We start from the raw sequence: 23,563 nt of genomic DNA, 5'->3' as shown, positions 1-23,563 counted from the left end.
GCTAGGCTGGGCTGAGCTGCTCCTTTTCAGCTGGTGCCATGGAAGGAGCCATGTGGGACCAGGCTACCGAATGTGACACTGCACCTTTCAGAGGTGTCAGATGGACATGGCTTTATAGCTTGTCCCTCTCTGTGAAAAGCTCTCACCCAGACCTGCAGAAAGCTCCTCTCCAGTCACAGCCCAGCACTCTCTGGCTGTTTACACAAAGATCAGAAAGCAGCACCACTCTAGAAACCTTGATTTGTGAAAAAATCGAAGTACCTCTGGGGACTCACTTGGCAGGAGCAGTTGGAAGGGAAAGCATGTGTTGGTTTCTCCTCCTTTGATCTCTAAACATTTGGGAAGGGAACCTGAGTGGTTTGGAAGAGTGGGGACTGAACATGTGAGGTGCCAAGAGCCCTGAGCTCCCACCAGGCAAGCACACTCCAGGCTGCAGGCTCCTTGAAGCCCCACTTCACTCGCAGCACCTCACTGTTCCCCAGCCCTGCGGGGCTCAGCAGACCCACCCCAAGCCTGTCAAACTCCTGGGGAGCTTCCCAGGGTGCTCTCTCCACCAAAGTGAAACTACTCATCAGATTTATTGGAAAAGAAGCAGTCAGAGGAGGCAGCACGAGCACCACAGCAGTTGTTTGATCAGCCTGAGTGGAGGGCACAGCCCAGCCAGGGGCTGAGATGAGACAGTCGGAGCCATCAGCTAAAGAGGCTTCCTGGGAGGGGGCTGTGAAATGATAATGACCAATCTGCAGGGAATTAGAGCTCGGAAAATACAAATGCAACATGTAACATTTGGGGCTGTGCATCTGTTTTGACAGATTAAAATGTAATTCAGGACAAACCCTCAGCGCCTGGAGCGCTCAGCTCTCATCTTCCTACTCTGTTAACCTGACGGAGATGGGACTGCCTGTCTGTACCTGCTGCAGCTCTCCAGCTCTCTGCAGAGCCATCCTGCCAAGCACTGAGCAGAAATCTCCCCAGGGACCACTTCTGACAGGCACTTTTTGTCTGTAGGATCTCCTGAAAGCCTCCCTAAAAACCATGTACTGTCATTTTGGGGTTTCTGTACAGGAACAACCTTTGCTTATTTCTATGCTTATTTCTGCACTCCCATAAGTGCAGTCAGTTTCAGTATCTTTCACTCTTCTTTTTACCTGACCACCACAAAGACCTGATAAGTTGGGCTGAATGGATAGGCACCTCCCCAGAAAGCCCAGTGACAGCTACAGCTCTGAACACCATTAAAGAAAATCTTATTGTCCCTTTCTGCTCCCAGTATCTTTCACTCTTCTTTTTACCTGACCACCACAAAGACCTGATAAGTTGGGCTGAATGGATAGGCACCTCCCCAGAAAGCCCAGTGACAGCCACAGCTCTGAACATCTTGGCTCTCACCATTAAAGAAAACCTTATTGTCCCTTTCTGCTCCCACCTCTAAGCTAAATCAAATGCATGCTGTGCTCCTAGAACTGTTTTGTTGAGGACTGAAGGTCTCACCTGGTAAGAGGTCATCAGGTAGAGGTAAGTGGAATCAGAAGGGTCAAACTGCATGATGGGATGGACAGGCTCTCCGTAAGCCACTGAGATGGATCTCCTGCTAATAACCTTCATCGTACTGTCCAGGTTTATCTGTGGAGAGAAGACGCCACTCACTGAGACCATTTTCAAACACTAAGGGCAGCAGATTAGTTCTCCTTGGTTATAAATAAAAACCAGAGTGGTATTCAGTGGTGCCCAAGCACTGTGAATGTCTGCACACTTTGCAGGCTGCACACACAGAGCTTTTCCAGAGCTTTCCTGGAAAGTCAGCTCTGTGTCACTGGGCAGGCACGGCACAGCCCAGAAAGCCCCAGCCCTGCTCAGTGATGCAGGACCCTCGCTGTCCCTGGTCCCTCTGAGGGGCTGCCTCTGGCACGTGGAGGCTGTACCCCTGCACAGCTTCCTCCAGCAGGCACAGCAGCCTTTGTGTCACCCTCATGCAAGTGGCACCAGCCTTCAGGCCTCAGCACACACGCATTCTGTACAGAGAACATTGACTTTCCACAACTTAATGAAAAACAGTGAAAATCAGCAACAGGGCTGTACAGCATGGCACCTCCTGCTCCCTGCATATTTGAAAAATAAGTGTTGTCACTCCCAGCCAGAAGAAGCTTCTATCCCTGCTGACTCCAGAAGACCACGGCAGCTGCCACGACAGTGCCAAGTCCTACCTTTCCTCATGAATCACCAACCAAAGTGCTGGCAGTGATGGAGGGGGCTGCACAGCATCAGCCTGCCTTTCAGTTCTCTGAATGTCTTGGCATTTGACTTGAAAATTCAGTAAATTAAATGTGGCATTGCTGAGAGGAAATAACAATGGGGCTACACAATTTCTCGTGACAGTCACTTTTCAGCTTAAAACAGAAAGGGAGAGAGGAAAATTCCGGCCTCCTTACTAGCAAGGGAAGGCAATAATTGTAATGACCAAGTGTGCCTCTGTTCTCTAAATGTGGATTAATTAATTAACATAGGTTAATTAATTCTTACACTAGAGCAGCACTGACACACCCCAGTCTGACAGCACAGGCTCAGACTTCTCTCTGCTAAGAAACATAGCACAGAGAGCTATGCAGAAAAAGGGTGCTATCACTGTGTCCATTTCAAAAGCTGGCTAGCCAGAAGCTAAATTATTTCCCTGGGATCACCCAAGAAATCCATGAACGAGCCCTGACATTCCCCAGTGCATCCCCTCTCCCTCTCTGCTGAGATGTGCTCCGCGGGGCTGGTTACAGACACCCGTGCCTGGCTCCCTCTGCCTCCTGGGCAGGTTCACCCTACACCCTCTTCACACAGGCAATTCCTGGATTCCAGGGGGCTTCAGGCTCTGGGGGAGAGCCCCCACAGCAGCACAGAGAGGCAGTGACCTCCAGTCCTGGCGCGGCAGGGGAGCAGGCTGGGCTGGAGGACAGGATTGCCCTGGGTCACGCCACCAGAGCCCTCATCTGCTTCCACACTGCACTTCCACACCTGCACACACAGGACAGACCCCTGCCTCCCACCCCTGCCTTGAGGGCACTGCACCCTGGCACGTCTTGCCCTGGCTGTGCTGCCCAAGCACTGCTGACCCTCTCATGATGGCTACATTGGTCTCACCAAATGCCAGTCTGCAGCCAGAATTGCATTAATTGGCCATGCCCCTGGTAGCCCTAATTGCTGCTGGCAGGAGCTGGGCAAGCACTAATTCTGCCCCTCTGCTGTCTTTTCTCAGGCAACAGATCTGAATGATTTGCTCACACCAAGTACCTTGTCTCCCATGCCAAAGAGCAAGGAGCCCCAAAGGTAGAAGGGCTTCTGGTTATGCAGCTGTGTTGTGGAATTAGATTACAGCTATCTGAGCAAATTATCCCAGCCCAGGGTAGCCAGGAGCCTCTCCCTAATGGAGGCCCTGCAGATAAGGCTGGTCTCTCCAGCTGATAATGGAGCAGAGCTGTTAATGCCGTGTGAACAGGCTGCTCTGTGTGTGGCATGTGCCCCCCAGCCCTGCCCGGCCCAGCGCCAGCTCCCTCCCACCCTCACAGATCACCTGCCCCTGTGGGCAGCAATCAAAGCAGGGAGCCTCTGCGTGATTGTTCCCACATTTCTGCCAGGAGCACTGAGATGCAAGGGAAGAAACTGCGTAAGTTTTCTTCTACCCAAGTATTTTGATCCAGTATCCCACATTATGCATCAGTCCCCCCAGGCAGAGATAAAGCAGGTATCAGCTGTCTCTGCTCCAGGCATTTTCCTCTTCTTCTCTATGGACTTTTGATACTGGCAGTTTACCAGACTGCTGTGGCTGCCTGGAATCAAAACTTTCTCTGGCAAACTTCAAGCACTAAGGCTACTGAGGGCTTGGCCTTGTGTCCTGGCTGCAGAGCTGGGGCATTGCTCACCCTGCATCACCTCTTGCACGTTATTTAGAACAGACTCTACCACGGGTTCACACCTGCTTTGGATTCAGCTGTGAAGAAGAATCTCTTTGTGATTCCCCTGTCTACATGGAGTCTTCAAAAGCCAGCAGCTCAGAGGGAGAATTTATTAGAAGAGCTTTTAATAATTTTAATAACTTCAACAATTAAAACAATAACAAAATATTGTAATTAAAGTTAGATTGTGTGCATATAATGGTATTGTTTTAAAATTATATTAATATAATTAATAAAATAGTTTAATAAAGTTAATTTATAATTCAATGCCGCGCAATAGCATTTTCAGCTTAGGGTTTATCAAAAGCATCCTGCTCCCATGGCAGCCCTGAGCAGTGATTAGCAGCCACCAGTCATCGGGCAGCGTGTGCCACTGTCCAGGCTACGGCAGTACCCGAGCACCTCATTGCCTGAAGGAAGCAGGTGCTGAAGCCAAGGGACAGCAGGTGCCAGGCTCTGGGCAGAGCAGAGGTGCTGGGAGGGGGAGCCCCGGCAGCTGCCCCGTGCCCAGCCCCGTGCCCAGCCCTGTGCCCCGTGCCCAGCCCCGTGCCCAGCCCTGTGCCCAGCCCTGTGCCCCGTACCCAGCCCTGTGCCCCGTGCCCAGCCCCATGCCCAGCCCCGTGCTCAGCCCCATGCCCCGTACCCAGCCCTGTGCCCAGCCCCGTGCCCAGCCCCGTGCCCAGCCCTGTGCCCAGCCCCGTGCCCCGTACCCAGCCCTGTGTCCAGCCCCGTGCCCAGCCTCGTGCCCAGCCCCGTGCCCAGCCCCGTGCCCCGTACCCAGCCCTGTGCCCTGTGCCCAGCCCCGACAGCCGCCCTGTGCCCAGCCCTGTGCCCCGTACCCAGCCCTGTTCCCAGCCGTGTGCCCCGTACCCAGCCCTGTGCCCTGTGCCCTGTGCCCAGCCCTGTGCCCAGCCCCGTACCAGCCCCGTGCCCAGCCGCGTGCCCCGTACCCAGCCCTGTGCCCAGCCTCAGCAGCCACCCTGTGCCCAGCCCTGTGCCCAGCCCTGTGCCCCGTACCCAGCCCTGTTCCCAGCCCTGTGCCCCGTGCCCAGCCCCGTGCCCAGCCCCGTGCCCAGCCCCGTGCCCCGTGCCCCGTGCTGCTGCTGCTGGCCCCACTTGCCTTCAGGAGTCCTCCACCGGCCGTGCCCAGGAACACCACGGTGTAGTTGTTGACGCTGGCCACGGCCACGGCGGTCAGGCCGCTGTGGGTGAAGACGGGGGTGGCCGTGACGGGGTTCACGATGGCCAGCGGGTGCTGCAGGTGCGCGGCTCCGCAGTCCAGCTGCTCCGGCTGCAGCTGCGGGGAGACACGAGGTCAGCAGGCTGCACAGGCACGGCGTGCTCCCCTGCCAGCCCTCTGCAGCGGGGACAGACCCCCCAGAGCCCCGCTCTGCCGAGCCGCGGGGCAGCAAAAGGCAGCCGGCCCTGGCTGACAGAGGGGCTCCCGCATGGATCCACTGCCAGGGGCCGGGGGGCAAAGGCAGTGCCTAAGGACCTGCCACTGACCCGTGTCTGTGAGCAGGCATTTGACTTGTTTGGCCGAAAGCAAGACAACAGGCTTGACTCTCCTGTGCTAAATTAATTAGTGCATTTGCTGCATGACAGCAGCATTTGCAAGCGGGACTGATGCCTCATATTCCTACTACCCTGCCAAGATGCGCCCAAGATTTATGATCCCCTCACTCCAAATGCTCTGAGATTCTCGTGTAATTTCTCCTCAGACAACTTGCATGGATTCGACAACGCCTGAACATCACAACAGCCTCACTGCCAACAATTCACCCGCAGTCACTCCTGCAGCAGTTTCCTGAGCTGCAGCAGGTGCAGCTGGAGCCCTTCAAACGATGAGCACGTTTCGAGGGCCATTACCACTCATGCACAGTGTCACCCCAGGTGTGGCCCAGGGCACGCTGTCACCGCGCTGTCACACTCCTCGGCAGGGCTGGCATTCCAGCAGGTATCCCAGTCACCTGCGCACAATCCAAGCCCCAGCTGTGGGAAGTGCCTGCACAAAATTCCAGCGAGAGATGCCTGCAGGGTTGCATCCCACACCCCGAGGACAAAGCACATTTATGCCTTTCTGAATCCAGTCATAAGGCAGATAGCGCTGCCACAGAAGCTGACAGAAGTCTGAATTTAAGCAGAATAAATGCAGGGATTTGAGGCTGTATCTGTCAGGGAATGGGAATGCAGTTTCCACCAGGCAGAAGGTGACCACCAGCCTGTCCAGCACAGTCCTTCCTCCCTGGGCTATACCAGGGCCTGGATGCTAATTCCCTACTCATCATCACTATTTCATTAATGGAACCAAGATAAAGCTTTGGCTCTCTCCTCTCTCCAGACAGTTCAGAAGATTAAGCAAATCTTTAGGCTTTGCCACAGGAGGGTGAGACTGGGCAGGGTCTCTCTGCAGGGTCATCCCACTTTGGGGTGCAACTCTTGCCTCATGCAGATCTGCCCCCAAGCCACCACCGTGTCTTGGGTTGGTGCCACACCACAGCAAAACATTGCTGGGGACAAGTGGGGAAGAAACATGCTAAAACCCAAAAGGAATGCAAAGTGAAGGGGCTTTGTATGCATAAGCAAGGGATGGTGCCCCTGCAGCAGCAGAAGAAACAAAGCCCCAGACAGACGGCCACAGGGGTTGGTGACCTCCCTGCCATGCACGAGTGCTGGGAGCAGCCAGCATGGGCACTGCAGGCCGTGGCACTGCCACTGCCCTCCTTGCATGGTAGAGCACAGCAGCAAACCTCACCAGGAGCTGTGCAGCAGCTGGTGAGCAAACAGCTTGGCTAGCAGAGCAGTCACAGCCCACAGCAGCCCCTCACCCCTGAGCACAGGGATCGTGCTGCTGCAGACACATCCAGGGCTCGTGTCTCTGCTGCTGGGCTAGCACAGACACACTGCACTAGGGACAGGCTGGGTCCTCTCCAAAAAACCACCCTGACCTTGGTCCCCCGTGCCCCAGCAGAGCCCGTGGCCAGATACGGAGTAACAAAGCCTGATGTGGAAAACTTCTTCTGCTCAGACGAGGGCCAAATGGGGCAGCACATTCCAAGCTGTAGCTCTGTTCTTAGGGGACCAAGACGAAAGGATCAAGTTTGTGGATGCAATGCTAAATGCATTTTGCAGTTTAACTGCAATTCATTCTAGTAAAAACTAAAATCACAGCCCAAATTCTTAAATGTGTATGTTTTCTCTGTAACTGGCCACACAACTTTTTTCATACTGTACAGAGGACATGGCAAGCCATTCATGTTTCTGATTTAATGACTCCTTCCCTTCACAGTCAGCTATTTAGAAATTCACTTGGGGTTATTTACTTGTCTTATGGATGATTATCTCTAGCTCTTCTTCATTACTCTTTGAGAATATCACCACCTGAAGCTTACAAGGCTCTTTCCTGCAGGGAAACTGAGGCACAGAGGCATCTCCGGCCACCTGGGACCCCAAGGGACGCTCAGCACCTCCTCTCCATGGCAGCTGTGCAGGAGCTGGGACCAGCATCACTGCCTGCCAGCCTGAAAGACATGGCTCTTTCTTCTCACAGGTGGCCAAAATCACGGGAAGTCCCTTATCTGCAGCGCCCGTCTGCTTATAAATCATGTATTTCAGAGCTCATATCAGTGCAAAGTGTTTTCCACAGTAAACAGGATGTAACTATTCTAACCCAGGCCAAGCTTTATTCTGGCTGCACACATCCTTCCTCTGAAACACCTTTCTTCAAATGACATCACATCTTCCAACACACGGACGGGAAGGAGACACGTGTTATTTCCCTCTCCCGGGTCCAAAGAAGGGATGACATGCTGTGCTGCTGCTACCCATACCCCACGGCACCCAGAGGACAGCTAACTCCATCACGATACAGTAAACAGGATGCAGCCAAGTCACCTCCTTCTGCAGGCACCAGCCCGTCACCACAGCTGGGAATTGCACTGGATGAATGGAATGGAAGGCCATCTGCAAGTGGAAGGGGTTAAATCTCACTCCTTCTTAAATCAAGCTGTCCTATCCTGAAGTGGGAAAAGAATAAATGTTTTCTTCCAAAACCAATCTCTTTCTGTAATCTGCATTTTAAAACACCCCATGGGCATTTACTGTATTGCCTCTATTTTTCTTTGACACACTCTGGGTACCCAGTAACTCACAGAACTGTGGGCTGACTCCAGATCCAAACCTCCTGCCCACAAGATGTTGACTCTGCCACTCTGTCACTGATGAGGAGCCTCTGATGGGGGTGAAGCTGGGCACAGCCCCCATGCCCTGCCAGGACGAGGGGACACTGCTGTGCCCCTGCACATGCAATTTGTGCTATTGCTGCAAACTTCACAAGTGATGCAAATGAATTCAAATCAAGGGGCCACAGCTAAGAGGATGGTAACTCAGATTAACCCCTGAGTGCGATTGCAGAAACAAAATGGGACAGAGATAAAAGATTTCCAGCTACATCAGAGCTCAAGAGTTCAGCTGTCCTCACAGTGTGAATTCAGCTCTTTATCCCAGGCCTATAAGGAGCATAAAAAGCGATTTCCCAGAATTTCCATTACAGCTCCCCAGCCCTGGGCATGCAGGATGTCCCTTCGGGAAGGAAGTCTGTTGGAAACAGAAGGAGGAAGAGGAGTGGTGAGGCAGCTCTCAGGAAAACCATGAAATGCGCTGATTTCTGCATCCTGTGTTTGTGACCTTAAAAATAGTTCTCAAGCAAAGCTGGAGCTAATTTGTGACTCAGAAGCTGCGGCCCAGAGCCCCTGCCCTCCACGCTGCAGCAGCTCCAGAGCTCCGGAGTGAGAAGGGGAGCCCGGCCCCTTTCAGACTTCATATCAGAGAGGATTAAAGTGTTGGCTTCCAGCATGCCTGGAGTCCTGGGAAAATGACACAGCCAGCATCGGATAATCCGCTCCAAACTTGTTGATTTGTGGGACTTAGCCATCATCTTCATAGGCTCAAAATTTGGCAGCTGCTCCCACACAACTGACATTTTCAGGCCATTAAAGGCTGTGATAAAAGGGCTCTAGTTTTATCTCTTGCCTTCCTTAACATAAACCATTAGGCTTTTATTAACATTTAGGTATGACTCAGGGAAATTTCTGACTGCAGAGAGAATATTCAGAATAATTAGGATACTGTCTGAAGAGAACAGCAGGACACAGACTTGCACTGAACAGTAGGGACAGGCTAAAAGCCATGGGGAAATATTGCACAGGAGAATGGACACAGGCAGTGATGCCAGGCCAGCCTGGCTGCTTTCTGCTGAGGGAGAGTACAAGCCCTGCTCTGTCGGGCAGAGCCCAGACCAAGCACACACCCCAGCATTCCCCCCGAGCTCCCCGTGCCCCAGCAGTTTGTACACACAATCACTCGTTTATCTGCTGCAGTGTCGCAACCAGACCTGTCAAAACCAGGCTTTTTGGGATGCCTGGAGGAAAATGTCATCCTCAGAAGAGGACTCCACTGTTGAGGCACTTGAGATGTAAGCAGCCTCCAGCTGCTCAAGGGCAGGCATCAGCACAGAGCTCCTCAGACTTCCCATCATATTTTTTAGGCAACAGGAGGCAAATCAATGCGCACTTGTGGCCAGTCAAGGCACTCAGGCTGAAAATCTCTGGAAAAATGAATCTGGACAATTTTTTCTCAAGAATTACCAACAGTACAGTATCCACGCAGCACAGCAGACATTCTTAAAAACCCAAAAGAAAGGCTTAAAGTGAGACTTGCACTCTGGTTTCACTGTTTGCTTAGACAAGTTCCTCCAGTGAGGAGGTGGGGGTTTTGCTGTGCTTTGCCCGTTTGCACAATGCCAGCCCTGGGCTGGGGTGCTTTGTGAGTCACTAATGTCACACCAGCAATGGTCTGTCCCAACATCCCTCTGCTCCCAGCAGCCGCCCAGACCTTGTGCCTGCAGGGAGCAGGCACTCTCAGAAAACTCATTCTTCCCTCTCTTTCCTCTTGACTCCAAACTCTTCTTTCCTGCCAGCTCCCAAATTTCACTCTTGGCAGCTTCACATGGGACTGTGGCTGTGGTAAGAAAGGGACAGGACACAGAGGGCTGCTAGGAGGCAGGACACAGTGAGGTAAGGAAGGGACAGGGCTCAGAGGGCTGCTAGGAGGCAGGACACAGCAAGCACAGGACTGATGGCAGGGGAAAGGCACGGCTGGGTCGGGCCAAAGCACTGCACCCCAGCAGCAGCAGCTAGGCTCACCTGCACCGCAGCCACAGAGCTCAGACCACCAGAGGTGTGAGAGTGTGAGCCCTGGAAGAGGCTCTCAGCATCCCAGATCATCTCAGAGGGCAAAGCCCCAGCTCCATCTGCTGCTCTGGCAGTGGCTGCTGCCTGCCAGAGCCCACCTGAGCAGAGGACACAGACAGGGACAGGATCAGGGCACTGCTGGGCTGCAGGCACAGCCAGTCTGCTACAGTGAGGCCAAAGCCTGACAATAGCTTGAACAACCTCAGGTCCCCATTGCCATCCAACCATCTGCTGCTCCGAGTCCTCAGAGGCTCCAGCCTCAGCTCCAGCAGCGGCACCAAGGTTGGATGCCAGCAGCTGACAGTGTGATTCCCCTCTAGATCTGCTCCCTCCTCCAGCCACGACTGGCCCAGCTCATGGCCATCATCACTGCATCAGCCCCAGCCCTGTCATGCTGACCCCAGCTGGAAAAGAAAGCTGAAGGCAATGCAGAAGGTGACTGGCAGGAGCTGCACAGCCCTCCCAAAACCCTTCCAGCCCTGGCAGCCCAGCGTGGGTCCCCCCTTCCCGCTCCACACAAGTCCAGGGTCTGGCACCCCCCAGTGCTTCCCCAGCAGGGCACAGACACAGCACACGCCACAGCGTGGGGAACTGCTCAAAGTGGAGAAACATGAAAAAGAAGCACTTTTTAAACTAAAATTGCACATCCTTCATGCCGCCAGGAAGACTGGTCAAGCTCATTATGTTAGCCTTCATCCTGCATTAAATACAATACTTCAGATTATACAATCAAATCCACCAGGAATGGGCAAGTAGAGGGATTAACAAAAAGGCTCCAGAGGGGTTGTCACAGTCAGAACAGCACATGTTTGAGCAGCAAGAGCTTGTATGTCCTTTAAATTCACCCCTCTCGGAAACTCAGCTCCTCTTCCCACTCCCTGGGGACAAGGGGCTGAGCAGATCAGCCGAGTGTGCCTCATCTCAAGGACACCCACTTCTGCTCAGAGGCCCAAGAGACACCTCCCCACTGAAACTGCTCAGAGTAAGATGCTTGGTTTATTTAGGCTGTAGTTTCTTAGCTGTTCATTCCTTGTTACTCTCCACCACTCAACCTGTGTTTCTCATTTACGTTAAGCTTTGGCCTCAGTAACCAACCTCAGACCATTCAAACTCTCTTCCACAGGGAAGAGTCCCTGATGAACCATGAGTTTGGCTCCTCCATCTTTGGTTGTTACTATTTTATTATTGCTAGTACTAACACTTAGCACTTCACATGCTCAAAGTGCTCTGAAGGCATATCTGTGCAAGTCAGGGCTGAAAAAAGCATCCATTAAAGTAACAGCTTCTTACCTAGCACAACTGGTCTTTTGCATGTGTCAGTTCAAATCTATTTCATTTAGCAATAGTTTATAGTAAATGTTTTCCTGTATTTTCCTCATTAGTTCTGCTGAATCAATTAAGCCCCGAGATAATGAGCAGAACTCTACCCTTCTTTTATACATCCTAAGTAGAACCTGCCTCTGAGAAGCAGCGCTGTGCTGCAGTGCTGTCCCCCCTGGGTACCCCCCAGGCATCACCTGCTCCACAGCCTCAGCACCAGAGTCCAAAAACAAACCACCACCACTTGGTCTAGCACCCAGCCTGCAGAAAAAGCTTGCCACAGAAAGCTTTATAAAATGTTTTTTGCTCATTAAGTGAGCACTCCAAATGCAGAAGGGACCAAGCTATACAGATGTAGTCTACAGGAGACACACCACTTCCCTGCATCACCAGGTTCCTCCCCTCTAACCCCTGTCCTCATTCTGGGCGCAGAAGAAATTCAAGTAAAGAGAAATATCAGTGCAAAGAAAGGGCAAAGGATGAATGTGTGAGCCAGGCTCCTCTGGCCTGTGGCCAGCCCTCACACTCACACCCTTTCTCCTCTGGCAGACAGCACCTGAACAGAGCAAAAGGTGCTCTCCAGGCATCACTCTGAAAGCACTGTGCCTGTTGACATCTCCACAGATTCAGCTCTGGAGGTCCTCACTCCCTGCCCCATTCCCCTCCCAATTAGGAAATCAGGATTAGAATAATTATATAACTTGGATAATTTTAAATATTGTTACAAATCAGTGGTCCTACTGGATTCAGCAACTGAGCACTGCTCTGATTTGGTTAAAGCATGTAAGGATTTCCTTTTCTCTATCATTTTATATTTTGACTTCAAGATTTGTAGAAGCTGCTGTTTGCAAAGCTTTTTGGAGAGACCCGCTGAGCTTGCAGTGATACCAAATCCCAGCAGGAATTGCACTACAGTTAGGAGATTCCAGGGACATAACACTGCAACCCCAGCTCCTCCCAAAACTTGCTGTCTTTTTCCAGCAGCTCCGGTGAGTGTAGTGAGTTGTGGTTCCACAGTCAGACAGCCCAGCAGCAAGGCTGCCCCACGCTGCCTGGAGCAGGGTCCTGGCTGGGACACCCAGGGGGGACAGCAAGGAGCACCCACCCCAGTCCTTCAGCCCTTCCCTGGTTCCAGAGGCCCGTACACATCAAAGCAGACATCCATCACCTGCATCTGCTCTCCAGACACCAACTTCTGTCCCTTCAAGCAGACATGTAGCCCCAGTTTCCTCCCCGTTTAATGACACGCTACACCTATTGCCAAAAGCCCAACATGAGCCCCTGTCCTGTACAAGGCTGTTCCCAGCCTTGGGAAATCACACACAGCCAGCCCTGATGCCTCTGAACCGATGTCTAGGTCTATGAGACAAACTGAAGGATGACAGGGACTCACAAGCCGAACAACTTTGGCTAAACCTCCTCATCTTTCACCTCTCCCCTCTTCACCGAGTGCTATCATCACGCTGTAAAATTGCCCTTCCTGAAATGATCACTCCACACACAGGTATTTTCTTGAACATGCCAGGTTTTCAATAGCTCCTTTTATTTAGGTGACCCACCAGAGACGGCAGTGGCCACAAGCAGCTCACATGCTGGATGTTGGCAGCACGCAGCAGACAGTGGATGAAAACCAAATAAGCAAGGGGCTCCTGCTCCAGAAGGAGCTGTACACAGCAGCAAAATACCTTAAACAGAGACGAGACAGAAATGGAAAGGTAAGCTCCAGATTTCCTTCAAATAATAGATGAACATGTTTTCAAAATCCAGACTTTCAGGCAATTTTGCTTCTGGGTTAGAATTGAAAGATTTGTATTCCAGTTCCACTTAGAATGCATAACCTGCAGACATCTTGTAACAGCAACAGCCCTCCAAAGGTTCAGGCCCAAAATAGGCAGCTTGTTCCAGGAGCTGGCACAGCTCAGCTGGGTTCCGTGGCTGCAGATGCAAACGTGAGCCTGCAGCTTCACTGGACACTGGGACTTTCACTGGGTTTGTGCCTGGGCTCCAGCACTCCAGCAGAGCTCCACAGCTCCCGCAGCAGCACCCTTGGGAGCACGCAGCAAAGCCGTGATTGTGGCTCTGCCATGCTGCCTTCAGAGGGGCACAGCAGAACAAGCCTCCTAACATGGAAAACAGCTTAATTATCCAAATTAACCCCTTCTTAATCATGTTGCCCACTGGAGAAAAAGCCCGTGCTGAGGGGCCTCTCGTCCTGACGACCGGGAGAGGAAGGCACAGGAACCAGCAAGGGCAGATCAGACCATGTGCCATCCCTGTGGCTGCAGGATGCCACAGCCAGCACATCCCCACTCCTTGGGCACATCCTGGCCCCAGCTCTCAAACCAGCGTGCTCTCTGTGTTGGGCAAGCCCTGCTGACACTCAGCAGGTCCCAAGGCAAGCTCAAGGTGGGCTTTGCTGCCCACCCTGCCCACCAGCACACCACGGCTGACAAGGGCTCATCTGGCCCTGCTTGGTCTGGGCTTTCCCAGCACAAGTCGTCCCGCGGCCCTGCAGCCTCGCTCTGTCAGAGCAGTGGCTGCCAGCAGAGCTGCTCTCCAGATGTTAGGAATAAGTACTGCTCCCTCTGCTCAAAAAGTCAATAAATTCTACTGGCCTCTCAAAGTGAGAGATGCCGTAGACAGTCTGCCACCTCCTCCACCTGCTGCAGGGTGTTACAGCCCAACTTGAAAACAACAGCTTAAAATCATTTCCTTACCAACCCCACAAGGAATCAAAACCAAAAAGAACACAAAAAACAAAACTCACAACCAAAACCACCCAACCAAACCAAAAAAAGAAATAGCAAAGCGGATCCCTCCTGCAGACATTGCTGTTGATCCCCTGCCACACTGTGGCCCCAGGGATGTCTGCTGGGGACAGTCACACTACAACACTTGGGGCCTCAATTCAAATCCTGACACTGCCACTCTTCTGAGCAGAGACATCCATCGGGGCACCTGAGCACCCAGCTCTCCACCCTGGAACAAGGACGACAATGCTGTGTACCCAGGGCTCACCATGCCAAAGGGACCTCGAGCGTGGGCTTGTGAAAACACTGCCCTGGGGCAGGGCGCTGGGGACAATGCCACCAAGCAACAGTCACCCACCCCTGGAGCAATTTTCCTTCCTCCAGTTGAGAATGCCAGCCCCCATCCAGCCCCTGCCTGGCACAGAGGAGCAGTCCCACCCCTCAACTATCCCAGCACAGGCTAGCAGCCACATGCCCATCCATCCCTGCTCCCTGCTGCAGCCGAGGGGCTCAGCCCCTGCACCTGGGAGCTGCTGGCACCACGCTCCACCCCGGCACGTGCCGTGCACAGCCTGGCAGGGAGGCACGGCCACGCTGCCATAGGTAATGTGTGCTGGCACTCAGGGGCCATAGGTAATGTGTGCTGGCACTCAGGGGCCGTGGGCAGTGTGTGGTGGCACTCAGGGGCCATAGGTAATGTGTGCTGGCACTCAGGGGCCGTGGGCAGTGTGTGGTGGCACTCAGGGGCCATAGGTAATGTGTGGTGGCACTCAGGGGCCATAGGTAATGTGTGCTGGCACTCAGGGGCCATAGGAAATGTGTGCTGGCACTCAGGGGCCGTGGGCAGTGTGTGGTGGCACTCAGGGGCCATAGGTAATGTGTGGTGGCACTCAGGGGCCGTGGGCAGTGTGTGGTGGCACTCAGGGGCCCAGCTTGCCTTGTGCTGGCACTCAGGGGCCATAGGTAATGTGTGCTGGCACTCAGGGGCCATAGGAAATGTGTGCTGGCACTCAGGGGCCGTGGGCAGTGTGTGGTGGCACTCAGGGGCCATAGGTAATGTGTGGTGGCACTCAGGGGCCGTGGGCAGTGTGTGGTGGCACTCAGGGGCCATAGGTAATGTGTGGTGGCACTCAGGTGGTTAGAACATTGCTTCCAACCACCGCAGGTTCCAGCTTGCCTGGTGCTCCCATTAAATTACCAGAGCCAGGAGCTCGGGCTTACTGTGTTTGCAGCCCCTTTCTGGGAGAGGACACCAGAGTGTCCCAGCAGTGCCACTGAACAGACACCTGTTGGGATGTACAAGGCGTAGTAAGGTGTTTCTACAGCATCCCTGGGCATCCATACACATCTCACGGTGCCTTATTCTCTTCTCCAGGTGCCCTCAGTCCCATTCACTGAAAATGAAACTTTGAAAGGTCAGAAAAGAGATGGCAAATCCCCTCTTTTCCATCCCCGAGGCCCTGCAGCTGAGCCTGCATCCACTGTGGCTCCTGGGGCGTGGGCTCGCGTTCACGTGTGGGAGTCAAACAATTCCCTGGAAAACCCTTGGCTTCAGCCAAAACGACTTTTCCTGTTTTCCACCTAAACTGTTATTTAGTTACAGGAGATTTGATGGGCTCAATGGATCAAGCCTAGTCTGAGCATCCAGGTACCAGGAGTTACTGGGTGTGTGCAGCCAGCTGTTGGCAGAGCTCTCCAGAAACAGCAGCCTGCCTGTGACCCCTGTCTGCCCAGGGACTGGCAAACACTTTGCCTGCCCAGCCAGCAGCACTGGGCTCCCAGAGCAGGCAGGCACCGTGCCACAACCAGGAGCCAGTTTCTGTTCCCTAAAGCAGCACAACTTCCCGTTTCCAGGCGCAGAAACTTTTGCCACTTTGACCGAATTCCCCTTTGCAATCTGGGACCTGTTTGAGCTTGAGATGCAAAGCAGGGATGAGCCCTGGGGCCCCAGGAAAGCATTCCCAGCACCCACCTTCAGCTCGGGAGCTGCTCCTCGGGAGGCTGCCCTGGCACGGAGCACGGGCCATGCCAGCCCTGGCGGTGGGAGAGCCCGGGGCACTGGCAGCCGCAGAGCTGAGCCTGCCTCCCCAGCAAGGGCGGTGCTCACACGGCTGCCTGCGCGCACCCGACTGCAGCAGCAGGCTGTGCTTTCACATCGGCTCCCAAGGAAACCTGACCACGCTCACGAGTACCAGGTGAGACACAGAACAGGTAGGCAGTGCTCTGGTCCGGGTCCAAAGCCAGGCAAAGCTCACTCTGTGGCTTAAACCTCTTGTCAGGGCATCCTGGGTCCCTCGACAGCCTGGCCCTTCACTCCCAGCCCTTGGCAGCTGGAGGGACACCAACCTCCCACCACCTGCAACACCACGTCCCAGAGCACAAGAGACCAGGTGACAGCCGTGAACAGCTCTGCAGCACCTGGGCAGTGACACCTTGGGGTGCTGCCAGCAACTCTAAACAGCCTGCGCTGCAAAACAGAAATCAGGCTTGCTACAAGAACTCCTGCCTCATTTTTAATGAAGAAATTAAGTGCAAATTCCCAGTTTCCTTTCTGTGGCTAATCCTCTGGATTTATTTGAGTAGATGTAGGGTTAGAGCACATTTAGTTTCATGTTTGGAATTTCTAAATTAGTATAAACCAGCACTTCAAAGTAACTCAGCTCCTATAAAACACAATCCCATGGAGATGCCACAGTATATTTGGACAGTAAGTAGATGCTTTGTCATATTCCCACGTGCATATGAGATTTTTTTCTTTGGGAACATTTTCTGACTGGTTTTAAACCACATTTCCATGCCCAGGCACACATATATACAGAGGTTGTTTATACAGTCTACCCAAGGAGTTCATTTTATTTAACAACCCATTACAGTACAGCTCACTGGTGGGTATCTCATCATGATACCCCCAAACACAGTGTTCAGTGACCATGCAGGATCTGACACAAAGCCACAAGAGCCAGAAACTTGAGAATTAATGCTGAAACGTTTCATTATCCCATGCCACTATGCCTATGGTTTTCAGCAGAGGAAACAAACTGGATTTTCAGCCTTTTTCAAGTTGCAGGCCCCAAAATATTTCCCAAGAGATATGCAGTTCCCTGGCCAGCAAATCTAGGCCTAATGACTATATCTGCTTTCTGTACCTCTCCAGGAGTTTTTAGGAGACCCTGGGGCTCATGCAGAACCCACAGAAGACCCTGAGTTTGGTGCAGCTGTGAGCATGGGATGGGGTTTCCAGTTCAGCTTTTCCTCAAATAAGCTTGCTCATCACAGCAAAATGTGCACACAAAGGTGCCTGGCCGTGTCCCCTGCCAAAACACCCACTGAGAGATGGAGCAGTGGCAAGAGGACACTGTGGGGGCTTTGCTGCACTGGGACATGGCTGTGATGCAGTGAGACCAGAGGAACAACCAGGCAGACCTTTGCTTTCAGTGGCACTGAGGGGGACACTCCTGGGATGTCCCACTCCTGGGATGTCCCACCCCTGGGATGTCCCACCCCTGGGATGTCCCACTCCTGGCATGTCCCACTCCTGGCATGTCCCCTGCTCTCAAGCCAGCTGGAAGCTGGGGGTGGGCTCTTGCCTGCTTTGCTTTCTTATGAAATGTCTGTGTGGGATGTCTTCAGCACCCCACAGCTGTGTCACACTCCAGCCATGCAGCCAGCATAACCTTCAAAGCCACTGGGCCATGATCCTCCCGGGGCAGAGCAGCTCAAATAGGAGCTACAAACCCACGCAGTGTCCCAAGGATTTGATAAGCTCTGTCAGCACGCTGCTGCAATTGCTGTTACAGGCAGTTTGCTCCAGAGAGCTCCTACTCCTCTTCCCTTCTGGGGGCTTGAGTCCAAATTCCACATGGGCTTTGAGTGGGCAAAACACCGCAGCGATTCCATGCAAGTATTCCAATTTAGCTGCATTTGACACAAAATTCATTATAAAAAACTATTTCTGTTGAGGGGAAGCAATCCTAGAGCTCACCCACTCACCGTCGGTGCAAGAAGCCAACCAACCTAAATCCTTCCCTCACACATCCTCCTTCCCCTGAGCTGCCACTGTGAATTCATCTCCTCAGTACGTGACTTTTCAGCAGCCCTCATTGAGAAGAACCAACAGCCCCCACTCCTGACCCAGACCATCCTCCTCTGCACATTTTCTCCTCGTCTGACACAAAGCTGTTAAGCATGTGCTTAATTGCAAGTAAGCATTTGCATGGAGGACAGGGGCTGTTTCCAGGCCAAGCTGGTGGCTCCCCTTCCCCAGCCTGGGGCACGCAGGGCAGCTGGCAGATCTACCTGCCTCATCCACCTTCCAGAGCCCCTGTGTGGCCAATCCCACATGGCCACAGTGGCCAAACAAGTGGCTGCCACCACATGGACCTGTCCAGGGACAAAGCCCCTCGTTCTGTGCCAGCTCCCTCTGACCCCACAGCACTGCACTGAGGGGGGGAAGCCCTGCCCCACATCAGTCAGCTCTGAGCAGAAATGCCATGGGACTGACAGGGATGGCTGGCAGGCTGAGTGCCCTCTCCCAAAACCCCTCACTGCTGGGTGAGTGCTGGAGCTGCCTAGCTGAGTCAAAGCAAGCGCTGCTGAGAGGAGCATTCAATTAGACTGGAGTGCACACAAGGGGTCAGTGATTTTCCTTTCACACTGCATTTCACCTAACAGGCCCTGGTCCAGACTCGTAACTGACTACTTCAGCTGGACGCACTCTTGGAATGAATCAGGCCAATATCAGGGTTTTTTCTTCCAAAGGGAGATTAAAACCCAAGTGTTTGGTCCTCAGGAAGAGCTAACAAGCCACACTTACTAACACCAGAGCCCCTGTCAGTGATGCACAGGCCATGGGAAAACTGGAAACCCACTAACAGGAGGAGAAGTGGAGTTCACTACGGGAAGACAGATACTGATCTGCTCTGCCAGACCAGCTGCTGCTTTAATACATTTTCCTGCGGCCTTTCCACATCTGGGACACAAAACGTATTAGAGTATTTCACTGTCTTGAAGGTGCAAACTGATGTTAGGTTTTTGCAGCACAAAGAAACACACTATTACAACTCTTCTCTTGATACTGCCACTCTGGGACTTAAAAATAAAAACAGCTTGTTAACTTGTTGGCAATTCTAACAATTAAGGAAAAGGGGAAAAAAAAAAAAAAAGGCTCTCCTGACTAGCAGGATGGCTTCCCAGCAGGCTCGATCAGCGATTTTAGGGGAATACGCTTCAAATAAGTGGGAAGTGTAGAAATATTAGGCATGAACGAATATTAATGTTATGCTTCATTTATATCCTGCTGTACTTGACATCAAAGGATCTCAGAGCAGCTTTACAAATGCAATCTGACGCTACACGAGTTGGGTTTCTGAATAACAATAAATACGGGAGTACGTGGGAAACTGAGGCACCTCGGGCTCTGTGACTGGTTCAAGGCCAGCGACACAGTAGCAATACCAGCTGGTACTAGAACCCAATCTCCCCACCCATCTTATATCACCACTGCCCTTACTGCTGTCTCCACAAGACATTTCCTTGCAGCCTGATCTTGCCACAGTTGCAAGCACGGAGGGCTCCCGCTGACTCCCAACAGCTTGGCAGTGCTCAGTTGTTTTAGCTCATTCCCCTGGCCCTCATATCCTGCTGCTCATCCCTTCAGGAACACAGCATCCTTCTCAGCCTTTATGGCATCGGTGACAACAGGCTCCTGGCCGCCCTCCCAGCCTACCCAGGTAGAGGAAGGTGCTACCAGGAACACACATTACAGCAGAACAGTGTGACGAGCCAGGACCAAAGATGGAGTGAACTCTCATCTGTGCATAGTCCGCTTTGAGTCACTCATTAATTATCTGTCTAAACACCTTACTGGATACAGCACTTGATGCTTTCAACATCGGCAGACTGGTGATAGTCGTGATTATTTTCTTTGCCACAGCAGTCCTGGGGAAGCTCAAGGGTGATGGGTGCTTCTGCCACTGCGTTTCAATTACGACCAGGCAGCTTGTTCACTTGCCAAGCGCCGCCAGCAGCCCCAGCCCGATGCTGCTGCTTGACCCGCCTTGGCAGGGACAGCTCAGTCCTGCCCGGGGCTGAGGGGCTGCTCCGCAGGGATGCTGAGCCTCAGCCACAGCCAGCGAGAACCACGGGTGCCTTCACACCCTCTGAATAGGATTCCTGACTCCCAGTGAGTCCTCTGAGAGCCGTGACCATGCCAAGATGTCAGGACTGAGCTCCCAGTGTTTAACACACCCAGTCTTTGTGGAATTAGCGCCAGCTACTAGATTTGCTGGCTGTCAGGCAGCTTGTACTTTGCCACCAGGGAAAAACTGTTCAACTTTGCTAGAGTAGGTCTATGAACCAAGTGCATTAAGACTACATATTTTACCACAGAGTGGAGATGCCACACTAAACACTCCGGTTACCATGGGAAACCTTTCTCTCTTTGCCACTGGCATTGCACAGGGAAGCCCAAGCCCAAATGCTCTATCTCGCCTCTGAAATCAAACAGATGTTTTCACAATCTTTGATGGAGCCGAGCTGTGCACTCGTCCCAGAGGAAGGAAAAAAATGCAGCGTTAAAGCAGCCCTTTCCCCTCTCTTTTTCCCAAGCATCGTATATTTTTAGTGACAAGGGAAACAGGCGACTCTGTCTCGCGCTAACATTTACGGCCACTCGGAAACAAACTGTGACAATGGCAAACTTCTGCCACGAACGCGGGGAGCCGAGGCTGCCTGTGTGCCGTCCCCGGCAGGGCTGTGCGCCGCGGGACGGGACATGGGGCTGGCGATGCCCACAGACACCCGGCGGGCAGGGCACCCACGGGAAGTGGGGCACCGGCGACCAGGTGAGGGGAACGATGCTGTGCCCGAGCAGGCGGGAGGGTCTCTGGGGAGAGCAGGGAGGGCAGCGGGCTGGGAGGCTCAGCCGCCCGCCCGGGGGAAGCGGGGGATTCGCTCCAGCTCGGGAGAGGTGGCGACAGCAGCGGCCCCGGGACGGGACACAACGGGATGGGGCCGCTGCCCACCGCCGGCTACCGGGTCCCCGCGCCCCTCGCCCCGGCAGGTGCCCGCCGCCCGCCGTACCTGTATATTTCTCTTCTCGCAGGCCGGGCCGGTGCCCTGCACCACGCTGTCCAGCACGGTAACCATGCCGGCGGCCGGGCTGACGAAGCAGGAGTTGCGGGCGGCCCGGATCGTCTCCTCGATCTCGGCGAAGCGGAAGACGCAGAGCGCGGACTGCGGTCGTCCCCGGGCGCCGCCGGCTCCGGCCCGCTCGAAGACGCCGAAGAGCAGCTCCTCGGGGGGCGGCGGGCCCGGGGCCGGGCCGGGAGCAGCGGCGGGGCTGCGCCAAGCTGCCCGCGCCGGGAAGACGGAGACGAGGCGGGTGAAGGCGTCGGCGGCGCCGCCGCAGCGCAGCCCCAGCTGGATGTAGGACTCGGTCAGCTTCTTGGTCTCGCCGCTGCCGTTGAGGGTGGCCTCGGCCGGCTCGCCCAGGCAGATGCGGGCCAGCAGGCTGTGCGCCGGGCTCTCCTTGTCGCCCGCGTTGGCCTCACTGTTGAGCGCCAGGTAGGCGTACGGGCGGCGGGCGGGCGGCGCGGCCCCGTGCTGCAAGAAGGCGCGGACGAAGCTGAGCTTGTGCCGCGCCTTGTCGCCCGCCTTGATCTTGAGGATGTTGTCGTCGGAGGGGTTGATGTCGAAGGTGAAAAGCTTGGCCAGGTCGCCGCGGGCGTTGAGGGCACGGATAGCGATCTCGGGCGTGTTCTCGAAGCGGTGGTCCTCCAGGCTGTGGTTGCGGGGGAAGAAGGGGCTGCCGAAGCCAGTGTAGGTGGCGGCCACCAGCAGCCGCGCCCCGCCACCGCCGCCGCGGCGCAGCACCAGCCCCACGGTGGAGGCGTTGGGGTGGTTGGCCGCGACGTTCAGCATGCTAGGGAAGACAGTGACCGAGTCGCTCCCGCCCGGCGGGAAGCGCACGGCCACTGCCGAGATGTTTGCCATGCTGCGCAGCTGGCAGAGGCCCTGGTAGATAGAGCCGCAGACGACAAGGACGCCCTGCTCCGGGTCGGGCTGCAGGATCTTGTTGTAGTTGTTGGTGAGCACCCTGGGGTGCTCACAGGAGGCCTGCGGCAGCTGCGGTGCGTGGCACAGCGGGCTGTCCAGCACCGGCCCCACCGCCGCCTCCGCCTCCAGTGCCAGCTCGCCCCCCGACAGCTGGAACAGCCGGTTGACGGCCGCCAGGTAAACGCGGGAGCCGGGGCCGTCCAGCGCAAAGTTGTTGGTGAGGGTGGGCGAGAGGAACTTGCGCTGCACCTCCAGGCCGGCGGCTCGGCCGGGCAGCAGCAGCGGCAGCAGCGGCAGCAGCAGCGGCAGCAGCGCGGGGGGCCGCGGCTCAGCGCCTGCCGCCGGGGCCGGAGCCGGGACCGGAGCCGGAGCCATCCCGCCGCCGCGCCGCACAGTGCATGTGCCCGTCGCCGGGCGCGGGAGGGGCGGGCGCGGGGCCTCACCGCGTCCCGGTTCTCACCGCGTCCCGGTCCGCGGGCCCTCGTGTGCCTGCGGTGAAGTTAGCGATGTCTCCCGCGCCGCCGACTGGGCGGCACCGAGCGGCTCCGGGGGGCTCCGGACAGGGCGTCCCCCCGCCGCGCGAGGGGCTGCTCCGGGCTGTCCCCCTCCTCTCCTCTGCCTCCTTCGCGTTTTGGAGCAGGACAGGCCGGGGGGGACGGGCGGGGGAAGAAGCACTTTTCCCAGCTGCGGCGCAGCACGGCGAGCCGGAGCAGCCACCCCCGGAGCCCCCTCGCCACCCCCAGCCCACACATCCCCCGCAATACCCGCTCCCGCTCCCCGGGGACCGGGCGGGGGACGAGGCCCCACCCCTGCAGCGGCTCTGCCCGCGCCACTCGTCAAAAGCGGAGCACAGACCGGCCTGCGCGTCTCCTCCGCCCTCCAACGGGCGCCGCTCTAACACGACCCAAAGCGATTTCCCAAATTACACACTGGGATGATGCAGAGGACAGCCCCTGAACCGTCCCGCGGGATCGCTCCACCTGAGCGGGTTCACTCCTGGCAGTGCCAGCTGGGGGGACACGTCCGAGCCTGAGGAGCGCTCCCGGGCACGGCCGTGCGGGGAGCCAGGGCCCAGCCCGGGCTGGAGGCAGACGGGCACACGCGTCCTGCAGCACAGACTTTGCTTGCCCGTGTGTCTCACGGCCCTGCAGGCTTCATGAACCAGCCCTGAGCAATCAGCCAGCCCATTACCCAGCTGGCCTCCTGCCACAGCACCGTGACACAGGGCACAGCCACAGGTCGCGCAGGG

At 55.0% G+C, this 23,563-nt stretch overlaps 1 protein-coding gene across 2 annotated transcripts in view; it reads right to left on the bottom strand.

Moving 5' to 3' along the window:
* PLXND1 (plexin D1) overlaps positions 1–22,747 on the bottom strand; it is a 68,586-nt gene extending 45,839 nt beyond the window's left edge. For both annotated transcript variants that reach the window (XM_041425541.1, XM_041425542.1), the window contains exons 1-3: positions 21,340–22,747; positions 5,059–5,235; positions 1,492–1,623 (exon numbers count right to left, since the gene is read on the bottom strand). In XM_041425541.1, coding sequence (XP_041281475.1) covers positions 1,492–1,623; positions 5,059–5,235; positions 21,340–22,689 — 1,659 coding nt within the window. In that variant the 5' untranslated portion in view covers positions 22,690–22,747. The remainder of the gene's footprint in view (positions 1–1,491; positions 1,624–5,058; positions 5,236–21,339) is intronic.
* Between the last annotated feature and the right edge of the window lie 816 nt (positions 22,748–23,563).

The sequence above is a fragment of the Onychostruthus taczanowskii genome, unplaced genomic scaffold (assembly GCF_017590055.1).
Source record: "Onychostruthus taczanowskii isolate IOZ18803 unplaced genomic scaffold, ASM1759005v1 scaffold9, whole genome shotgun sequence".
Lineage (NCBI taxonomy): Eukaryota > Metazoa > Chordata > Aves > Passeriformes > Passeridae > Onychostruthus > Onychostruthus taczanowskii.
This window is presented reverse-complemented; position numbering and strand designations above follow the sequence as displayed.